Source organism: Hemibagrus wyckioides, linkage group LG10 (assembly GCF_019097595.1).
Source record: "Hemibagrus wyckioides isolate EC202008001 linkage group LG10, SWU_Hwy_1.0, whole genome shotgun sequence".
In the NCBI taxonomy this organism is placed as follows: domain Eukaryota; kingdom Metazoa; phylum Chordata; class Actinopteri; order Siluriformes; family Bagridae; genus Hemibagrus; species Hemibagrus wyckioides.
In genome coordinates, this window is record NC_080719.1 from 8,314,291 (window position 1) to 8,336,089 (window position 21,799).

Consider the following 21,799-nt stretch of genomic DNA (forward strand, 5'->3'; position numbering starts at 1 on the left):
AAAACAGCCCTGACCCATCATGACACCTTTCTATCAGAACCTGCATTAACTTCTTCAGCAATGTGAGCAACAGTAGCTCGTCTGTTGGATCGGATCACACGGGCCAGTCTTCACTCCCCACGTGCATCAGTGAGCCTTGGCCGCCCATGACCCTGTCACCGGTTCATCACTGTTTCTTTCTTGGACCACTTTTGATAGATACCGACCACTGCAGACCGGGAACACCCCACAAGAGCTGCAGTTTTGGAGATGCTCTGATCCAGTCATCTAGCCATCACAATTTTGCCCTTTGTCAAACTCACTCAAATCCTTACGCTTGTCCATTTTTCCTGCTTCTAACACATCAACTTTGAGGACAAGATGTTCACTTGCTGCCTAATATATCCCACCCACTAACAGGTGCCATGATGAGGAGATCATCAGTCTTATTCACTTCACCTCTCAGTGTTTATAATGTTATGCCTGAGTGGTGTAAACTACAGCTAAAATACAGATGTACTCTAAAAAAAAATAAAATAAAAAACACACACAGAACAGAGATGAATTATTTCCAGTAAATATTATAATCTGGATTGAAGAAATAAAATAAAGCAAAATAAAAACTTAAAGAAACAAGAAAAAAAAGAGAGAAAAAAACAACAGTGGGAAAAATGTCAGTGATCAAAATGTAAAAATAAAAATAAATGCTTTCTATGAATATTTCTCAACTCAACACACACTGTTCGGGCTTTATTAAAAAAAAAAAAAAGTAAAGAGGAAGGAATAGACAGGAAATGGTTGTCGGAGGGACGATATTGTATGAGTTCCCAGTTTACAACGAGAATCCCAAGAAATTTGTTATACACAAAGTACTTCTTTACTAATGCAGCATTTTTCTTCTTCTTCTTGTTATTAGTACAGTATTAGTAGTAACTATTTGTTCTTTAATCTTCTTTTTTAATTCAATCTTCAATGTTAATAATAAACTCTATTTGCTTGTGCTGCTCAGTTGTAGACTTGCAAAACAGGCTCTTAACTAAATGGATGCCTTTGTTAATTTGTTCGTTTTCCTCAATGATTTTTTGTTTTTGGAAAAAGCACCCCTGAATTTTTTATTAATTAGTAATAGCTGGAATGTGATAGTGAGTTCATTTCCCAGGCAGAGGCAGTGGTTATGCCCTTAATTAAAAAAGGCATTTAACTGCTCAGCTTTGGATTGGATTCTTAAAAATCTCTAAAGATTTTTGTCAAATGAAAAGAAATGTACACTATATGGCCAAAAGAATGTGGACACCTGACCATCACAGCCATGTGTGCTTTATTTAGTCCCACTAACCAAGCTCCACTCTTCTGGGAAGGTTTTCCACTAGATTATGGATGTAGATGTGGAGATTTAGATCCAATCAGTGATAAGAGCATTAGTGAGGTGGGATGATGTTGGCTGGAGAGGTCATGGGTTCCATTCCCAAAAGTTGTTCAGAGGATTTGAGGTCAGGACACCTGATTTCTTTCGCTGTCTTCATAGAGCTTGCTTTGTATCGCAGTTGTATCGTCATGCTGGACGAGGTTTAAGTTCAGTAAAGAGAAATTGTAACACCACAGCATTATATTTAATTGTGTGCTTCCAGCCTTGTGGCAGCAGTTTGGGGAGAAACACACATGGCAGTTATGGTCAGGTGTCCACAAACCTTTGGCCATATAGTGGAAATGTAATTGAGGTGAAGATCATTTTAACAGGTACACAATCAAATCATTTTTCCAGCAGTCTCAGTGTGAGAAAGTCCAGTTTCCAGCTGGACCAAGCTCTGCTATGAGACTGACATTTGGCTTTTTGCTTGTTAGCTGGTTTGGTTATTTACTGCAGAATGACTTCACGTGTCTCTGGAAGCTTGAACGAGAGCAGACCTCCACACGCCATGGCTGAGAAGGACAGTATGATGGGGATTATCTTAGTGATTCCAACAAACTTGGAGAAGATGAAGGTGCTAATGATGGCTGCCAACTTGCTCAGGCTGTTCAGCACGCCAAAGGCAGTCGCTCTGCAGAGAAAACAAACGTGATGTAAAGCTCAGTGAGGGAGAATTCGGTTTTTTTTTTTTCCTAGAACTTTATCTATAGCTAAAAAATAGAGGGGAGAGAAATATTACAAGGAAAATAAAAATATTTATATAAAGTAACTTCTGTAATAACTATACTGTATGTAGAGGTATCTAAAATAATATAAAATATTAATAATATAAAATAATAATGTATTTAGTATGTAATATTATAAAGTATATTGTCTATTTGTTTTTAAAAATAAAAATATAAGTTACAAAAATAAAAGTTATATTATCAGGGAGTGCTTTTATCATATTCAGCTTCTGCTGGTATATTCTGGATAGTCACAACAAATCTCAAATCTGATTGGTTGGAAGGTGTTGATTTCTGGATCGTTTATAACAACATAACATTTAAACCACAGGTTTATATTAACGTGTCATTATTTCTATAGAAATGACTTACTGAAGGACTCTTACAGTGGACGATCCACAACGGATTAAAATAACTCTTGGATATCAGGAATTCTATTTATAGCTGCGATAGTGTAAATGAGTTTTCATGGAGTTTTCAAGATGAAAGCTAACTGTAAACTGATTTTTTTTAAAAAAATATTATTTTAATATCGCTTTTATATAAATGAGAAGCATTGTTGTTAGTAAGCTGCTGTGGTATAAGAGGAATAAAACACTTCAGAACGGACTCTGATTGGAATATAGGTAACTTTAGGCTGATAAAATCATCATGGCCACATCATCTGTGATTATTTTCTATACCAATAAGCCGCTTGTTATTCCTTACATACATACCTACTACTTTTAGAAGTGGATAAAATTCCTAGAAGAAACTACTGAAAGCTATATCCCAATAATTTAAAATTAATACAGTACTGTAGTTTGTGGTTGCTACAAACAATAGTTCAGACCTACACTACCAGGCAAAAGTTTGGACACACCTTTTAATTCAATATTTTTTGTTTAGGGATTTATTTTCTACATTCTAGAGCAATACTGGAGATTTCAAAACTATGAAATAACACACATGGACTTAAGTAATCCATATCTAATGACAACAAAAAACAGTCAGTTGTTATTTTAAGACACGAAGGTCAGATGTTCTGGAATAGTTCTTTCAAGAACAGTATTGTCAAGTGCATTTGCAAAACCCATCAAGCACCATGATGAAACTGGCTCACATGAAGACCATCCCAGTAAAGCAAGACCAAAACTGACCTCTGCTGCAGAGGAGAAGTTCATTTAGAGTTACCAGCCTCAGAAATCACCAATTAACAGCACCTCAGATTAGAGCCGTTATGAAGGCTTTACAGAGCATCAGTAGCAGACATATCTCAATATCAACTGTTCAAAGGACATTATTGTGTATTTCGGCCGCCTTCAGCATTGTTTTACAATGTAGAAAGAAATAAACATCAGGAAAGACCATGGAATTAGAAGGTGTGTCCAAACTTTTGACTGGTAGTGTATATCATTGCACTGAGGCAAGATGAGGATTCTTCTCAAATAGCTGATCTTACTTAAGCAGCATTTGTGTGTGTATCTCCTTGTTGAACATCTGACATGCACATACGTGCTTGCAATCCCACACTGTGTGTTTATGACAGTATATGATATAATTAAAGGTCCAAAACACATCCAATGCAGCCTACAGTAATCAGACAGGACCTGCAGACTTAAACCAGGATGTGGAGATGACACCATGCAACTTGCTCTATAAAATGATCTGTAAAATCAGGTCTACCGTTTAGAGGCTGGATAAAGCTCCACTGTTATAACTTCAATTCCGTTCCAGGCGGCTGCAGACGCTGCGTAGAACAGACACTGGAAAGTGATCACAGCACCGGGATTGAAGCAGAGGAAGAGGAAGAAAGTACAGCCAGAGGACACCAGCATGGAGCTACCTGTGACCATACACACACACACACACACACATTTGTGTGCTACTGGACACGATAGTCGAATCAAAATGAATTAAAATAGTACCCTTATCAAACATCTTCAATATTTTGTAAATATTTTTAGACACACTGCAACCAAAGAAATAAAGGACAGCAATGTGAGTCACCTATAATTTTAATTCGGCCTATTTTATCCATCAGGAAGCTTGCAATGATGTTGCCTGGTAGCACAGACAAGCTGCCTAGAAAACTGACTAAATAAATCAAGATGTCGTTTTCCTCCTGGAAGTTAAGATGGCAGCCGCTTTTGGGATGATGAAATGTGACATTGATGAAGTGGCAGTTGATGAACTTGGAGTCACTCCATAAATCTGCAATGAACGAAGCGGTAAACTCTAATAAAGCTGGCGACTCTAATAAAGTTTGATGTAGTTCATTTTGTGTAGTGAGTTGAAATACCTGTGTTGTAGAAGATGGTGTTTACGATGGTGCAGTTCTCAAACAAGGTGTCTGTCGACTTGATGTCCTCGAAGTAGCAGTCTTGAAAGAGGGCATCTTTAAACCTCACATTTGTCATCTCTATGCCGATAAACCTGTACACACAGCACACAGATGAAGAATCAGTTATTGATCAGGCTTGTTAACTTTGTCACACTGCTGTGCTGTCATATACAATCTCTAATTCTTATTTGTTAGATTCATTTTCTATAACAGCAATCTAATAACCCTAATCCCAGCTATAGTTAACTCGATAACCTTAACCCTAGCTTGTCAGATAATCAACATAATTAAACAATTAAAAATATTACAAAATATTGATTCGTGAGTAGCCTGGAAGGGGTGCCAACCCAATACAAGCCACACTCGCACACCTATTTCAGCAATACAGAAAAATTGGTGATGCAAATCAGCCTACAAAGCATGGGGATGAAACCAGTGTACCAGGAGGAAACCCCTGAAGCACCTGGAGAACATCCACACACACAGGGTGCAGGCAGGAATCAAACCCAGAGTTGTTAGGCACATGTACTGACCACTAAAAGCTTTCTGTAAGATGTTTATTTATGGAAGGAGTCTCCAGTACCAGTGCTTTGTTTTTGACTGCAGGAAATTTTACAGCTATTGAGAGTCTTCAGAACAGATGAATTTTCCTATTCGAATGACAAAGTGAGTGTATTAATGAAAATTTTGTTCCTTTTTATTCAGACCTTATTTCTTTATTTGTTCTGTATTCTATCTTGCTTGTCCCGTGGACAAATAGAAAGGAGAAGAAAAAAAAAAAACACATACAAGTCATGGTTATAGTGGCCCTCCTCGTGAATCTGGTTTTTCAGAGAAAAGTTGAAGTGAAAATCTTCAATCTTGTATTTCATAAATAGCTGGGTCCTAGACTGGTACTCTTCATACTGCAGGTGTTTTATCTGGTCAGGAAACCACACTGAAAGGCCGTAATAGCTACAGCGCAAATGGAAACACAACAAGTTAACAATCATGAATAAATGAATGAATAATGTATTCGATAACTAGTGCAGGGGAAAGCAATTTTACCCGAAAGCCATTGTAAACCAGACAATAGCAATGAACAGTCCATGGAGTCTCAGTTTAGGGCCTGCAAGTGACATCAAGTTCTTCATCACCTTTAAAAATACATTAAGTAAAAAAAAAAATCACTGCAGGGGTTTTATAGTCAGGATGTGTGAAGCCCTGATTTAAGCCTGATTTACATCATACCTGCTTGACCAGGGTCATTTGTCTGACCATGAATCTCTGAAAGGCCGTGCCAGTCTCACTCTGGATCTCAATAAAATCATCTTCCTCAGTTTGAGGAGTCTTAAACTGGGAAACCTGACAAACAGAGAAATCCATACTTATCATTTATGCTTAAATACAACCAACAATGAAACAGGAACAAATGCAGTCAGGTTGAGGGTCCCAGAAATGCATGATGCTTAGTGCTGATTGTTAGCAAGAAGGATATTTTACAGTGAAGATGATTAGTGTGTAAGTAGTCGCCCATTCACAGTCGCTTTGATTGTTTTGGCTATTTTGGAATTGAATATTTAATTTCTGGGACATGCTCTACAGTCTAAAAAAATAAAAATAATTTTTACATCATACTCAGTTTTATTGTAGATAGCTTTTGAAATTTTTAATGTAATTCCAGCAACAGGGCTTTTTCTAAAAGACCATGCAACCTGAAACAAATGTTAGCTTCGTTCAGAATGATACGCAGTGTTATACAGTCCCTCCAGATCCTAATGATTTCGTGCTCACAGAAATGAACGTAAAATCAAGCAAACACTGCAGAAATTTCGGAAGGAGCTTGACATTTTTCCAAATTACTGCAGACCAGGCCAAGATGTGCTTCATGACATCATCACAACACTCATTCAACCAAACACCCTCTTCGAGTACAGCCATTACACGATCATATCTTTCCGAGTCATTAAATAATCATGAAATCAAGAATCATGTGCTTGCAATTTTATCAATTCGAGTAGTTTTCCGCGAAAAAGCACACAAAAACTCATTTTTAAAAAAAGCTGCTCCTTGAGAGACTAAATATAATACAATGAAATATTTTTTTATAGTTTACATCTACATTCTATTTAGAATTAAATTATGTCTATAACAATGTCACTTACTGTAAAAGAATGTGCTGTGCTCAAATAGCCTATGCATAGAAAAGCTGTATATTTGAGTGTAATTTTTTTGAGTGTAATTGAGTTTTAGATTTGACTGTAAGTGCATTTAAGAGTCTCCAATACTGTCTGATATTCCGTACACTGAAATGTAGAGCCAAAACAACAAAATACACATCACTGTCTCGGTAATGAAAGATTAATGTTAAACAAAATTTAAAAATAATTTACTCCCCCCCTCATCCTCCAAGATGTTTATGTCTTTCTTTCTTCACTCGTGAAGTTTTTTGAGGAAAAGCTTTCAGGATTTTTCACCATATAGTGGACTTCAATGGTGCCCGCGAGTTTGAACTTCCAAAATAAGTCAATACTACGGAATCACGTCAAAAGGTCACATGTGACGTAGGCAGAACTACAGAACCAGTGTTTACTAGTGTGGAGAAGGAGGGCTGCTCTGAGTATACAATTTTTTTATTTTTCTAAGTAAATGACCAATCGTTTCGCTGGATTAGTCCATTCCTCCTTGGCTGGGATCGTTTAGAGCCCTTTGAAGCTTTTTGGAAGTTCACTAGCTCTGGGATGCGCATCCACGGTGCTACGTAATCATGTCGGAAGGTCATGCGTGACATAGGAGGAACTACAGACCCAGTGTATACTGGTGTGGAGAAGGAGGACTGCTCTGAAGCCGTTGCGTGTGGAATGACACGAAGTTGTATGTACCTTTTTGTTAGTAAAGAGCATTTGACTTATTTGCACTTCCTTGGTCTTTGCACGTTTGCTTTGTAAACAGTTGGTCTGTAGTTCTGCCTACGTCATGTGTGAACTTTCGACATGATTACATAGTACTCAATTATTTAAGTTCAAACTCGCGGGCACCATTGAAGTCCACTATATGGAGAAAAATCCTGAAATGTTTTCCTCAAAAAACATCATTTCTTTACGACTGAAGAAAGGAAGACATGAGCATCTTGGATGACAAGGGGGTGAGGAAATTATTTGTAAATTTTAGTCCTGGAAGTGAACTTCTCCTTTAAGATAAATACTGTGTAAGACTCAAATTCCCCACATTTCTTCATCACATGCCTGTTGACTCAGGCATATTTTGGTTCCAGTGCATCAGAAAGCTTTCTTCTACCACACAAGTAAAATAAACCACTGTGAGCTATAGTGTGTGATAGTGAAATTCTCTGTTTTATTGAGCTTAGATTTAGTTTATGCTCTGATTCACACACCTGAAACACTCTCTCCGGTTCACCTTTCGCCCTCCAGTTGGTGTCATGGACGCGTCGCAGGATCATCCAGGCCTCGTCATGCCTTGCATTCTGAAAACGTGTACATTTATAGTTTACAGGATGGAAAGGAATTAAGAAACGGTCATTTCTGAGTTTTTTTTTGTTTTTTGAGAAAAATCTATACTAAATGATTATAAAGTCTGCATATATTAATATATTACATATATGCATATATTATTATTGTATTAAATGTAATAGGAATGACCATAGAAGATTTTAGGTTTCCTAAAGAACAGCCTGGTGGTACAGTAGCGTTGGTGGCTCACAGTTTGATCCTTAACTTCAAAATCTACTGTCTTTAACACTATATAGGGTTTATATATGTCCAATTAGACACAAATGAACTCTGAATATTTGACCTAGTGTTCCCTAAAATCTTTTACTGTGTATAAATCCATCCATCCATTGCTTATCCTACACAGCGTTGGGGAGCCTGGGGCTTGAGGCACAAAGAGGGAAACACCTTAGCGTGGGTGCCACCCCATAACAGGGCACAATATTCACTCACACTCTTACACACCCATTCACACACTACAGACCATTTACAGATGCCTACAGCACATGGCGTTAAAATAGAAAAGGAAACCAGAATTTCCAGTGAAAACTCTGCACACAGGACAGGGGGTGGACAGGTGATGTTGTGGGGTGATTGAACCCCCAATCCTGGAGGTGTGAGGCAAAGTGCTTTGTATAATCTTGCTAAAAAATGTACTAATCACTGTATACTGTACATCACATCAATGTACATAATCACAGTCAAACTGAGCATTTTTCTTCTCTGCCTATATAACATGATTACCTCAAGGAGGTAGCGTGGGCTCTCTGGCATAAACACAAGTCCGGCGAGAGCAGCCACCGCGGGCAGGAAAGACACCAACACAAACACTCTCCAGCTGTGGAACTGGAACTCAGTGCCCATACTGAAACCCCAACCTGCAACACACAAGCAGAAATCACACATCACTTTACTACTATAATAAGACTTCTTCTCACATCTGATCTGATCGGATGTCTCTTTAATGTCTTCCTAAATAAGCAGAGATATTATTCCTTCCCTTAAAGGTAGAAAACACCTTCAATAATATATTTTCCAGTGAAAAATTAAAGGGTGACTAAGTTATTAAACCAATAGGGTTTCAGTACATTGGGGCTTTTGAAATTTGATTTAAAATGGAATAAATACATCATTAAATAAAGACTTCAGAAGTATTATGTAAATGCAATGTAGGTTTCAGTCCATAAACAAGATATCAGAGAGCCATTTATTTTAAAAGATATTCACTAAATTGTTTGATAAATAAGGCTGACTGTTTTATACTAGAACTGAAAACGCCCTCAGGTTCAGACATTTTGTAAATACATCCCTTTCCATGTATGAAGCTGCTAGTTCGCAATAAATAGAGATTGATATATGGTAAGGACTACAAAACACATTCTGTTAAAACTGTCGAAGCTATGATGTCAATTTGCAAATAAAATGGAGACTATCAAATAAAAATGAGTCTAGGCCTGTAGCCTTGTAGCCCAGTGAGCTGCTTTAAGATAAATACTTGACATAAAAGTATGTGATAAAATAAACCACAATAGAGGATCAGCTGGTTCAGGTTTAGATAACTACAGACAGTTTTTTCTATATTTTTCAGTTTGGTCTGCTGAAATACTTAATACGTTACTGATGGGTCCATCAGTTGATGACTTAACTGTTAACTGTGTATTTTCATCTAAACACAATTCTAAATGAACATACGTTACACACTGAATCTGACAGAAAGTTGATCCTTTTTTGAGATTCGGAGTGCTCATGGTGCTAAGAGTGATGATGGCCTGAAAGAAACTGTGTTACTGTTACTATAGCAGAAGTGTTTTATTCCTCTTATACTACTCTTATTTGCCAGTGAGTTGATTCATTTGCATTTAATATTGTAGAACATCTGCTAAACATGTTTCTGATACCAGTAATGTTAGTAATATATACCCAGAATCTCAATATTGTTGTTTTTGAAAAGCCCTTTTAAAGTTAACAAGACAATAAAAAGCAACTTGTCATGTTTCTTAGACCCTGGAAAATTGTGCCAGACAACTGACTGTTACACGGTGCTGACCCTGGAGACTCCTAAAAATGTCAATAATGTCTCATCACAGGAAACTTCATCATATCGACGATTTCACACGTTTTTAATCCCTTTACGTGGAGCATAAGCTATATAGCCACCTGTGTATATGTAACCTGGTTAGCGTTAGCGTAGATTGTAAGCCGGATAGGGATGCTGATAAAGATTGATCTGAATATGTTCCAGAAAGATCTGTTCGGTTGTACTTGGGAAACATGTGCTTTTAACCAACATGTTTGTTCAGTAAATGATAATTGGTTTAATTAGTGTATATTTCCACCCTTGCAGAGGAAAGCTTTTTTGCTAATCGGTTAGAGAAAAAGTGGGAGGAGTTTAATGGATGTTTTAGTTTAGTTTAATGTGATGCCGTTTGTTTAAGTGGACAGTACTTGGGTTTATTCATATTTCGAGTCACTGAGCATATTTTATATGAATTTGTTGTTTTTTTGTAGAAGTATTTATTTAATATTATTCTGTTTCTTAAGTTAATTTGAGTGTTACATCTGTTGTGTTATTCTATCTTAATATTTTTTGTAAATATATGATGAGTATTGTTTAGGGTATTGTAATATTATTTAGTTATTTTATTGGGGAAAAAAAAACAGTTGAGTCGAGATTTAGTAATAATTAATAGAATTAGAAATCAAATAAAATTAAAAGAAAGTTTTAGTAACCTGGTGCTCAGCTCTATTCAGTAAGTGTAGGGTTACAGATAGAAACATTCATGTATCAGGAAGACTGCTTTAATATGACCGTGCCATTTGAATTAGAGCTGGTGCTAATGAAAATGATTCACTGTGAAATAAAATGTATCATAACGCAATAAAATCAGAAATGATCCATATTATAAAATGAACAGAATTAAAGTTCAAATAATACGAACGGAACGGATTCAAGAGGAGTGTAAAATATCCATTTTAATACCCTAATAGTCATATCCCTATTCATATCCACATTCATATTTACCTTCTCTCCACCTAAACGGATGCTTCCAGACTTGCCCTCTGATTTTTAAATGATAATTATGGTCTTTATCACCGTGGTGATGATTAGCATGAAGATGCTGAAGGTTAATACTGTTATTACCATAATGAGGGATGATTCCCCAGGCGCTGAAGGAAGCGTACAGGCCTCCCAGCATCCAGAACAGACACAGCCAGCTCAGATGCTCTCCACGTTTATCCATATGCAGGAACTCGGCAAAGTACGTGTACACTATGGGGATGGAGCCACCGATTCTGTAGAGAACAGAGAAGCACTGGGGGATACTTACAGTCCAGTACACTGCGTTAACACAGTGATGGAGACAGACGTTACCCATAAGGGTAATATGAACTATAATACACATATACAGCAAATATGTGTATTATAGTGCAGCAAAACACCTTCAGGAAGCGGTTCTGTTTCACACGTGTCATTTCCTGTTGAGAGTTTTGAGGTGTGAATGTGTTAAGAGCAACATCAAGGCAACACCTTTCAGACAGAAACAACAATTTTTCAGATCTATATGTCTTTACTATGATAATAAATTATTATTATTATCATTAACTTAAAAATCTTAAACTTCTTAAACTCTTAAACTTAACAACTTCAACTTTAATAAAGGCTTTAAGCTCCGCCCACACAGCTTAATAACATCTCAGCATATATATCACTATATAAAAGCAGGTTTTCTCATATGAGGGACTTTACTTTGTGTAAGAAATTTTATTTTTAAAACAATTTTTCTGATCTCTCTTTTATTTTCTCCAGATAACTGCGCGACCTAATTTCTTAAATGTTCTCTTTTTTTTAATATAAAACATATGCAACATTTTATTCCAATTCCTATTTCGAAAGATATTACGGGAATTTTTTGGTGGTAATATACATATTATACTGAAAAAAAAAAGACTTTTCTAATCATTTTATAGAGATTTCCTAACAAACTGTTTCTATAAAAATATTTAAAAAAAAATCACCACCAAGATTTAAAGTAGATGAAATATATGCATATTTAATTAGATGAAGCCTTAGGAATAAATGTTTATTCGGGTAAAAGTATGTCTAAGAATATCAGCAGTCAACTGGCAATGACTGACTGTGAGATTTATTGTTTTTAAAAATGAGCTTCTTCACCCGCTGTGTCTTTGCTTAGTGTACACACAAGCCTAATATTGTATGCTCATTGAAATCTGCATAGACTTGCATTTCTAGAGAAAAAGCATTACCCAATCCCTGAGCAGAGTCTGCAGAAGAGGAAGAAGCCGTAGCCCTGGGCGAAGGAGGAGATGAAAGAGAAGATGCAGTTGATGGCCAGTGCGTTGAGGAGACATTGACGGCGTCCCAGTTTATCAGCCAGACCACCCCACACTAAAGCTCCCAGCATCATCCCCACATACACGATCAGACCTACACAGACACATACATAAAATGTACATGTATAACACACAATACATATTAGATCTATATTTGCAGCACTTATCGAGAAAGACATCCAGTTTCCATCAAAAACAAATCCTCATATTAGTACAAGTAGGTCAGGGTTTAAAATACCATTAAATTAATACCCTGTTTCAGAGGGCTTAGAAAAACAGCAAAGACTGTACAAACTGTACTGTATAAATGAAATATGAACCCTGAAAGAAATAACATTAAAATATAGAAAATTGAATACTGCTATTAGAATAGTTTTATAGGCAAAACTGAAATTTAGACATCAGCCAGAAGACATTTTCTGTCCAGTCTTTGCTTCTTTGGGATTGTACTGTAGACACAAGGCTTGCTGTAGCTCACAGGTCAGGGAAGATTAATAGTTAGTCGTTTACCATTGAATAAACTTCATGCCTTCTGATTCTTTTTAATCCATTTTCTGTACCTTTTGTCCTACACAGGGTCCTGGAGCCTATTACATGGTCCCTGGAGGGTGCCAACCCATAGCAGGGCACAATCTCACTCACACTCACCTAGCTATTCACACACCATAGACAATTTAGAGATACCAATCAGTCTGTAACCTAGCCACATATTTGTAAATCAGCCATATATTTGGACTGGGGGACATACAGACACAGAGCAAAACCCCAACCTTGGAGGTGTTAAATAAATGCTAACCACTAAGGCACATTATTTTCAATGTAAACCAAAGATTTTGTGCTGATAATCGTTCAAACTCTTTATTAATACAGTATAAAGCATTATTTAGCTATTGATCAGTCTAATTAAATGTAGACTGATGACGACTACCATTTTAAGAAGTCCTCCATGTATCATGTATCTCTGAGAGCATGTCAGGGGATCGCCGAGGGCCTGGTTCTGTAATATTAGCCTTCATGAATTGATGAGGAAAGAGGGCAATTTTTTAACCACTAGAGGTCTCACTTCCACATGTTTTTCCCCCTCTCATGTAGAAATGTAAGAGCTGGAGCTATTACTTAATATACAAAATTATCCACTACATTTCTTTTATATATAGCAGATATAAATGTCCAAAATGTAATGAATCAATCAGGGCCTGTTTGGTGTCTGATTTTGCTTCATTATTAGATCAAGGATAATGCTGCTAACAAGTAAGAGAATAGCCGCCAGTTTAGCATATGCCTTCAATATTATTATCCAAATCCCATTTATTGTACAAATCTGTATTGTACCGGAATATGACACCAAAATATGTGTTGAGGAAAAAGTCATCCAGTCGTCTGTATGGCTGTATAGTGTCAACTTTCAGTTTCAGATAAAAGTAATGATATGACAAAAACCAGAGGGACTGACTACATATTGCGAAGTCTTCATCCTGAAATTAGTTTATTTCCCCTTTGCGCTCATGCTTGACAAATGCACTGGATATGTAAGCAGGCTAGAATCTAATGCAGTCTCTCCCTCTTTCCCTTTTTTCTTTCTCTCTTCTTTTTCTTCTTCTTCATCTGGCCTCTGCACTCGTCATCACTTTACTTTCATTGCAGTTGTGACACTTCCATTAACTTTCGCTCCTAAGTGCCCAGACCCAAAAAAAAAAAAAAAAAACCCTTTGGTTCTTCACTCTTGCACGGCTCCACATGGCCATCGTTGTAGCATTAGAGCACCCAGAGGTTCACAGAGATGGCTTCTCAAGGTGCTTTTATCTGTGCTGTGTTATCAGGTCACTTTTTTATGAAGGAAGAGAGACTCGTTTTCAACATTGTGCTCCAGACATTTTCTGCTGTGATATAAATAGTATCAGATCAAATGTATTTATATCACCAAGCATCTATTCTCTCACTCGGGGCTCTTCAAATGTTTGTGTTTGACTACATGATAAGCACACTAGGCAAATGAACGTGAATTAATTATTTTGAATAGACAGATATTTAATCTGGTCAAATGCTGATATGAATATGAGACATTGGGGATGGACTGGGATCCAGTAGGACATGACAAAATAAACTGTGAGTGGATTTGGGATGGCATGTAGGACAGGCTTGGGGACATTCATTCATTCATTCATTCATTCATTCATTCATTCATTCATTCATTCATTCATTCATCCTTTGTAACTGCATAATCAGGGTCACATGGGTTTAAACTATGCTGCTGAGATGATATATTCTGGAGTCAAAACATTGCTAGCAAATATCATGGGCATTTCTCATCTATTTGAGGTCAGTTACAAAGTCGTGTGATTTTTAGGCAGTATCATTATGGTCTGCAAATTCTACCTCTGTCTTTTCCTCCGCCTACAGGCCTAAAAAAATCCTTAGCCAGGTATATGGCACTCCCACTTTGTGTTTAAATCTGAATATCAGTAAAGATACGTATATCTAGAACACTAAACTGGTACATATGCAGGTCATGTCTTTGTGTTACACCTTGAAAATAATTATATATGTGTACTGCATGATTTTATATCAATCAGGGTTCTCACTCTGACAGTTCATCCTGCCTCCATCTGAGTTTCACTACACTCTAATGATTAAACGAGATTGACCGCTCGAGACAGTTAGAACTTCTTTCAGGATTAAACTCTCCCTTAAAATGATGCAATCGTGTAGCCTGACAAACCTTCAAAACTGTAAACCTCCTTCATTTGCTCCTTCATGCTGAGTATCCTTGACAACGTGTCAAACCCCCTGCATGTGACACTGGAGTCCTACTGGCCGTATAGAGTGAGACCAGTGAAGACAACCACAGAAGGTCTTTCCTATCAGTGGCCATCAAACTCTATAACTCCTCCCCTTTCAGTAGGGGCAGAGCTGACATAATAAACACTGACAGTATTACTGTGTTATTATGTGCACTATCCCAAATCACAATACTTACAATATATGTGTTAATATCATACCAAGTGCAAGATCATATTATGGGAAAAATATATTCTTAATTCCCTACCACCTCATTTGTATTTTTATATACTTTTTGTACTGTGTATATATATATATATATATATATATATATATATATATATATATATATATATATATATATATATATATATATATATATATATATATATAATATTTCATGTATATTTATTTCTCTCTCTTTTAATCTTTTAATCTCTGGCAAAAGAATTTCTTTCGGGATTAATAATATTCTCTTATTCTCTATATCTTATCCTATCTTATCTTATCTTTATCTTATTTCAGTCTTGTTTCAGATCATATTTAGACTGCAATATTTTAACATTATACACAACCTGAAGTCCACACACTACACCAAGCAACAGAATGGCATGTACCAAGCATCAGTCAAACAAACAAGAACAATATTAGAGTGCTGTATAGAAGTCAGTAATAAACTAGGAATTCATTGTATGCTCTGACTTTACAGATTAATGGTGCAGTAGCTTACTGTTTTTTGTTTAAAATAAAAAGGAATATACAGTATATATATAAATAAAAATAAAAGATTTGTTTAAGCCATGTCCTAAGCACAAGTGCAATTAGCAGCTGTGGAAAACCTGATTTGGAAAACTGTGTAATGGTTTAGAGAGCTTGTTTGTGTTTGCATGGACTGCTTGTCAGCCATTTTTAGAAACTCTTAAATGCCTCTTCGCTCCACCCCTATCACAGCCTGGAACTGGTAAGCACCCAGCACTGCCTGATAAATCTCCTGTGTGCCAGATATCATAAGTTTATAGTGTTATAACCTGGGTTTCAAGCGGCTAAATGGCAATATTTTGTAGCCTCAAACGCTAAAGGTGCTAATACCAGAGCTTGAAAAGCTCAAAAAACATACGGCAAAGCAGCTGCACTCTTTATCATTCACACACAGCAAAATATTTGACATGTTTATAGTCTTATAACTTTGAAACAGACGATTGTAAGAGTGCACTTGACTGCGATATGACAGGGCTTGCTAATGTTAAAGCTTGTTAGCATGCTAAATCTAAACATTAGATGTATAAATCTAAACTGTAGATTCCATGGGTAAAGATTTCTCTACATTAGCAGGTTTTGCTAGTAGGTGGGCTCAAAGAATCAAAAACACGACATTTGGACAAACTTTTCTTTTCATAAATGTACTTTAACACTTAAAAATCTGGAAACAAACCTGGAAACTGGTTGGTTTCTTTAAGTTCCTTGAAAACAATCAAAAAGTATGTTGCTTACTAACTTTCCAGTCATGAAAAATTGCTAAATAGATAGAAAAGCCACGGAAATATCAGTTACTTTCTGTGTGGTTTAGCTATAAAATACCTTCATTGCACATTTATTGGTATTTTCCTCATATGACAAACAAGAAACTATTTATTTGATATCACTCATTCACTCAAGTCAACATTTGTTTATGTTTATCCTATCGCTATTGATCAAGAGAGTTCCAAAGCATAATGATATAGTGAATTTCTTAACAAATGTCTTTTGACTATTGTGACAGTTAACAAATCTCTTTTTGTAAATAAAGCTAAATTCTTACAATATGTAAATGAAACCTGGTAAAGACATGTTTTATGTGCATCTGTTTCAGTGTACATACATGAAAATCTTCTAGAAAAGTCCTGGAAATTGATTGGAAAAGTTTTTCACTTACCCAGCATGCCCTTGTTGGCATTGGACAGGCACATGTCCTTCTCTGCACTGGGCAAAGCAAAGGCCACTACAAAGCACTCCACACCATCAGCCATGAGTGCCAGGCCCAGCACGGTGAAGAGGGTCCACTGGAAGCGTCCATGGCCACAGTCCTCCATGATGCTCTCGTACTGCTCAGCCAACGTCTCCTCAGATTCCAAGGAGGCTAACTTGGCCTTCAACCTGGCCTCCCGACGAGCGGCTCGGCGCGCCTCCTTGATTTCGTCTGGGTGAGGAATGCCCTGATATTCCCCCTCATATATCTGATCCTCCTCATCCTGTCCTTCAGTGGCATCACTGGCTGCATCTTCCTCCTGGCCAGTATAGTCAGATTGGTAGGGGTATCCGTCCTCACCTCCCTCTCCGTAGGTTTGCTGGCTTTCTCCTTCATTGTCTTGCGTGTTGTATTGGTAATGACCATCCATTTTCACCACGGTTTGGAATTGCCTTTGTAGCCTTCAAATCCCAGCTGGCTATATTAGCATAATCCTCAGAAGGCACTTTGTCTGGATCTCAGAATCAGAATCTTTTGCAGATGTTAGCAGTGATCACAATATTCTATTTCTGGGTTTCCTGCTGGAATCTGCAGTTGCACCATAGGCCTCAGAGTCGATTGTGGATGTTAACTACTTCTCTTTGAAAGCTTATATAGAAAGAGAGAGAATATTAGTGAGTGTGATCAGACATCGAGTGCTGGCGGATGATAAAAAGGATACTTCATCTGGTGATAAGGTGCTGCTTGAGAGCCTTTCAGAAACGTGTTCACAAATATAATAGACGTGTATTGATCCCTTCATACAAATAGTTAAAAGAAACCTTCGCCACATTTATAAAACACGTGTGGGAAAAGATTACTTGCATGTACATAGCCTGTAATTGCCAGCCCTGTTGATAACATTCAAAATGACCTTCATTATTTAAGAAATTTAACTACAGGAAAATAATCCATGATCAATTATTTTGTTTTACATAATACATACATACCATACAAGTGTTTTTTCTCTGTACCTTTTTTATTCTATTTCTGTGGCCAAAATGCAGCAAAATGTTATTTCCTTTTGTCATAAAAAGAAATGCAGTTTGTGACACAATTCAATCAGTTCATGAAAATGGTTTTGTAGCAAATGGTACCCGCTGAAACAGATCCTCAGTAAGACATTTTTTCCGAGAACACTGAGAAGGTTGGCTGCTCTTCTTAGACTATGACATGGTTAAGAAATTGTGTCAAGAGCTGTGATTTAATCCATCGGCACTGTGGGGAATTTCATTCTGCTGGGTGATCCAGAGTGCAAAAGGGAAGAGAGTACAAACAGGAAATGGAAATAATGATGCTGATAATAGTCAAAGATGAATAAATAAAAAAAGGCAGAGAATTCTAATCAATAGGATGACAAACTGTAATGCTTTAGAAATCTTATTCAAAAGTCAATTCAGAAAGTTTGTAAAAGTGTCACACTCTTGCAGTGTCTATCTGAATCTAATGGAGTCACATTCACCAGCAGGTCTGTCTGACGCCACAGTACAGATGTGACAGATGAAAAGGGATTATAAACAAAATCCCCTGCTTTTAGTGTGTAGCCTCTGTGTCTCTGGTGCTCCAGACATTTACATTAGTGCTAGGAACGACATTAGAGCCAGTAAGAATATTTAAGCATGTTATAATACATTTTATACAACAGCACTATTAAATTGGTCAGAAAGGGTTGATTAATTTTCATCAGAGTAATTTTGACTGCCAAAGACAAATCGCAGCTCATTCACAGTGTCATGTCATAAACAAAATGGTGTTACAAAGTATAATCATCAATGATATTGTGAAGCTTCTGGTAATTATATATTTATTAAACATTTATAGTAGGAGTCTTCAATGGCAGAACTTTGTAACTCAAAGGTAGAGCTGTAATGTTCAGTTTTCATTTAATCTTTATGTTTCTTGGTAATAAAATACACAATTAATATTAATTAGGCAAAAAAAAAATCATATTACTTTATTAATAATTGACTTATTTTATTATATAATAGAATAAGTGAATTATTAACAAAGTAATACGATTTTTTTGGCTAATTAATAATTGGTATAATTGATATTGCCTGATATAATTGATATTAATTAGGCAGAAAAATCGTATCAATTTATTAATAATTCAAATATTTTATTATATAATAAAATAAGGAAATTATTAATAAAGTGATATGATTTTTTTTTTTTGCCTAATTAATATCAAGGAAAAAGTGATGGAAAGAGTCTTCATAGCTGCTCTAATGTAAGTGCTAACAGAAACATGTTTCATATTCCACAAATATTAAATAAACAGAAAATAAATGCTTAAAAAGAAACGTCAGTCTTAAATGAATAGATATTGCTGCATTATAAAAGGAATAAAACACTTTTCTAACATTACTGATATGAATCAGATTTGATTTCAAGCCAGAAAATTATGTTCATTGGATCGAAGCTATCTGAAAGACGATGTTGTGAAAAGAGGCAATATTTTTTGCCCTAAACAGAAATGTCAGATCTACTTAATGCCCCGGTATTGTGCAGAGATAGCTTTGACACTGCTTTTGCACCGACCGTAAGACATACATTTAATCCCCAAACCCAGAAACTGTTGCTGTTGAGCTTTACTACAGAAAAATGAACAAATATACAACTTACCGGCATATCAATTTCTTTTCGCTACTAAGCTGAAAACGAAAGAATAATTCCCGGATAGAGAATTCTCAAATGCAAACCCTGTCAGTTTAGCAGAAAGTGATGGGACAGACCAGAGGATTAGGATGCAATCTCACAACCAATTCCCCCCCTCCACCTCCCCCACCAACCCCAATCAGCTCAACTCCAGAGAATTTCCCTCCGCCTGGAGCTGGAGCTGGCAGGCTGAATGATACACTCTGTTCCAACCAGAAGAACACTGAACTTTACAACAGGGGGAAAAGTACAGAAATCAAATAAAAGCTCCATTGCTTCTGTGCTCGAGTCATCTCCAAGATCTTTCTTTTGTGTGTAGTTACTATGTGCCAGTGTGTTATAAAGAGGGCTTTGCAGTTTCTTGGTAACATCACATACTGCACTATTTTTGTCTTTAAGAGTGAGAGAAAGAGTGAGCTCTGGTAAAGCAAAAACAGCTTATAACACTCGATGTAACTATAAATGGATAATACTCAGATGTTTTTTGTTAGTATTGCCAAATTTCAAAGGAATAAAACACTTTGAAAAATAACTGCACAGGGTTGCACCACTCCATCATCGCAGCACTATCATACTCCTGCATTGTGTTGAATGTTGCAACTTAGATGTGAAAGAATGACATTTCATCTTATTGTCTGTGATATCCTTGAGCTCTGAGCGTGCATTTGGGCCTGACTCGAACCAAGACATTTAAACTTTGACTTTGTTGTACGCTATTATTATAGATGCTTCACAACCTACACTATTACAGCCTGCTGCAAATCATTAAGGCCAACAAAATCCCCGCCTTCCCTTGCACAGCGACTCGAGTAGCAATTTAAAGGTTTGACTTCAATGAACTCACTTAGTCTAGGCTTGGACTTGAGAGCTGCTAATTTGACTTGAAGGAAAATCGATTTCTAAGCAATGCTGCTCAGTAGGAAATATAATGTGCTGGCCTGGAACAAAACATGTGTTCTAGCATCACTCACCTCCATAATGTTTACTAGCTAAAACAAATGAGAATACTGTCAAGTGTCCACTCATATCTAGTTGGTTTGCCTTGCTAAGACATAATCATGGGTAGGTGATGCCTTGTGCAAAGGTAAAGCTGCCTAATCCCACGGCCAGATAATTCTACCAAAGAGGATTAGCTCCACCCAAGCAGAGTCATTGGCTAAATTTAGCTCACACATTCCCCCTGTTTGCTCCGCCCCTCTACGTTTTTCATACTGGTTTAGTTTATCCAATCATCTTTCAGCGATGCATCCAGAGATTTAACCAGCTTGTTTGTGTGATGTATAATAAGGTGAAGCCTAAAAAATTGTGCTTAGTGACAGATGGTTAGAATCCATTCATCTCAATATCTAAAACCTAAACGAGTCCTGAAACGGGTTATTTAGTAAGCTTTATTTCACCAGGATAAAACTCAATGAGATTAAAGCTCTTTTACAGGAGTGACCAGACCAAGAAGGCAGCAAAATACACAACAAAAATTAACGACACAATAACAACTAACATAAAAATAACCATAGTGATATATTATTCACTGTATAACGTCCGTAATGGCTATAATCAGAGTTGTTTATAAGTGCCATAACTTTAACCATTAAAGGGAGCACAGTAAGTTATGAGTATTCCTGTAAGTTGTTCCATGCTGATGAAAAAGAAACCCTCAGACCTAACAGAGGAAACAAGAAACTGAGCAATGTCCATTGAGCAAAGATTGTAATGATCGTCTGTTATGGAAATACATTTAGAAATAAAACAGTACCAGTGGCTCAGAAGTTTAGTGTCGAGAAAGCCGTGATGAGTTTGATAGTAGTTTCTTAGATAAAATTGGTAGCTTGATGATTTTCTTTACTTCTAGACCCCAGGTTTCGGTTGGTTCAGTCTCAGCATGTAAAGTGTGTGTCTGAAATCTGCTGAAATTAATGAATGGATAGGGACAGGACCTCGCCAGGACAGATGTCAACCCGTCCTGTCAATCCACCACACGTTTGCGAGGCATTTGAACTTGATTCTGCATGAAACCTGATCAGCAGCTCTTAACATCTCTGTCTGAAACTTGGACATTTGTTGGAAATGAAATAACATTAAAGATGATCATGGACATTAAAGATG

The 21,799-nt window shown here is 36.8% G+C and overlaps 1 protein-coding gene across 1 annotated transcript; it reads right to left on the reverse strand.

The window, feature by feature from the left end:
- Positions 1 to 736: 736 nt before the first annotated feature.
- Positions 737 to 19,823, reverse strand: sv2ba (synaptic vesicle glycoprotein 2Ba). Its single transcript, XM_058401377.1, has 13 exons — positions 19,664 to 19,823; positions 16,967 to 17,647; positions 12,190 to 12,370; positions 11,066 to 11,217; positions 8,668 to 8,801; positions 7,809 to 7,898; positions 5,666 to 5,779; positions 5,483 to 5,571; positions 5,225 to 5,389; positions 4,394 to 4,527; positions 4,102 to 4,305; positions 3,778 to 3,937; positions 737 to 2,018 (listed from the first exon to the last, which is right to left on the reverse strand). The coding sequence occupies exons 2-13, from the start codon at positions 17,427 to 17,429 to the stop codon at positions 1,835 to 1,837; spliced, it is 2,070 nt and encodes a 689-aa protein (XP_058257360.1). The 5' UTR covers positions 17,430 to 17,647; positions 19,664 to 19,823; the 3' UTR covers positions 737 to 1,834.
- Between the last annotated feature and the right edge of the window lie 1,976 nt (positions 19,824 to 21,799).

What these genes read in the sequence shown, in the direction of transcription:
- sv2ba (XM_058401377.1), bottom strand. Translation starts at nt 17,429, where the DNA reads ATGGATGGTCATTACCAATACAACACGCAAGACAATGAAGGAGAAAGC. An exon ending in GCCCACGCTACCTCCTTGAG is followed by an intron (nt 7,899 to 8,667) that starts GTAATCATGTTA and finishes ACACGTTTTCAG; the next exon opens with AATGCAAGGCATGACGAGGC. An exon ending in TGGTTTACAATGGCTTTCGG is followed by an intron (nt 5,390 to 5,482) that starts GTAAAATTGCTT and finishes TTTGCGCTGTAG; the next exon opens with CTATTACGGCCTTTCAGTGT.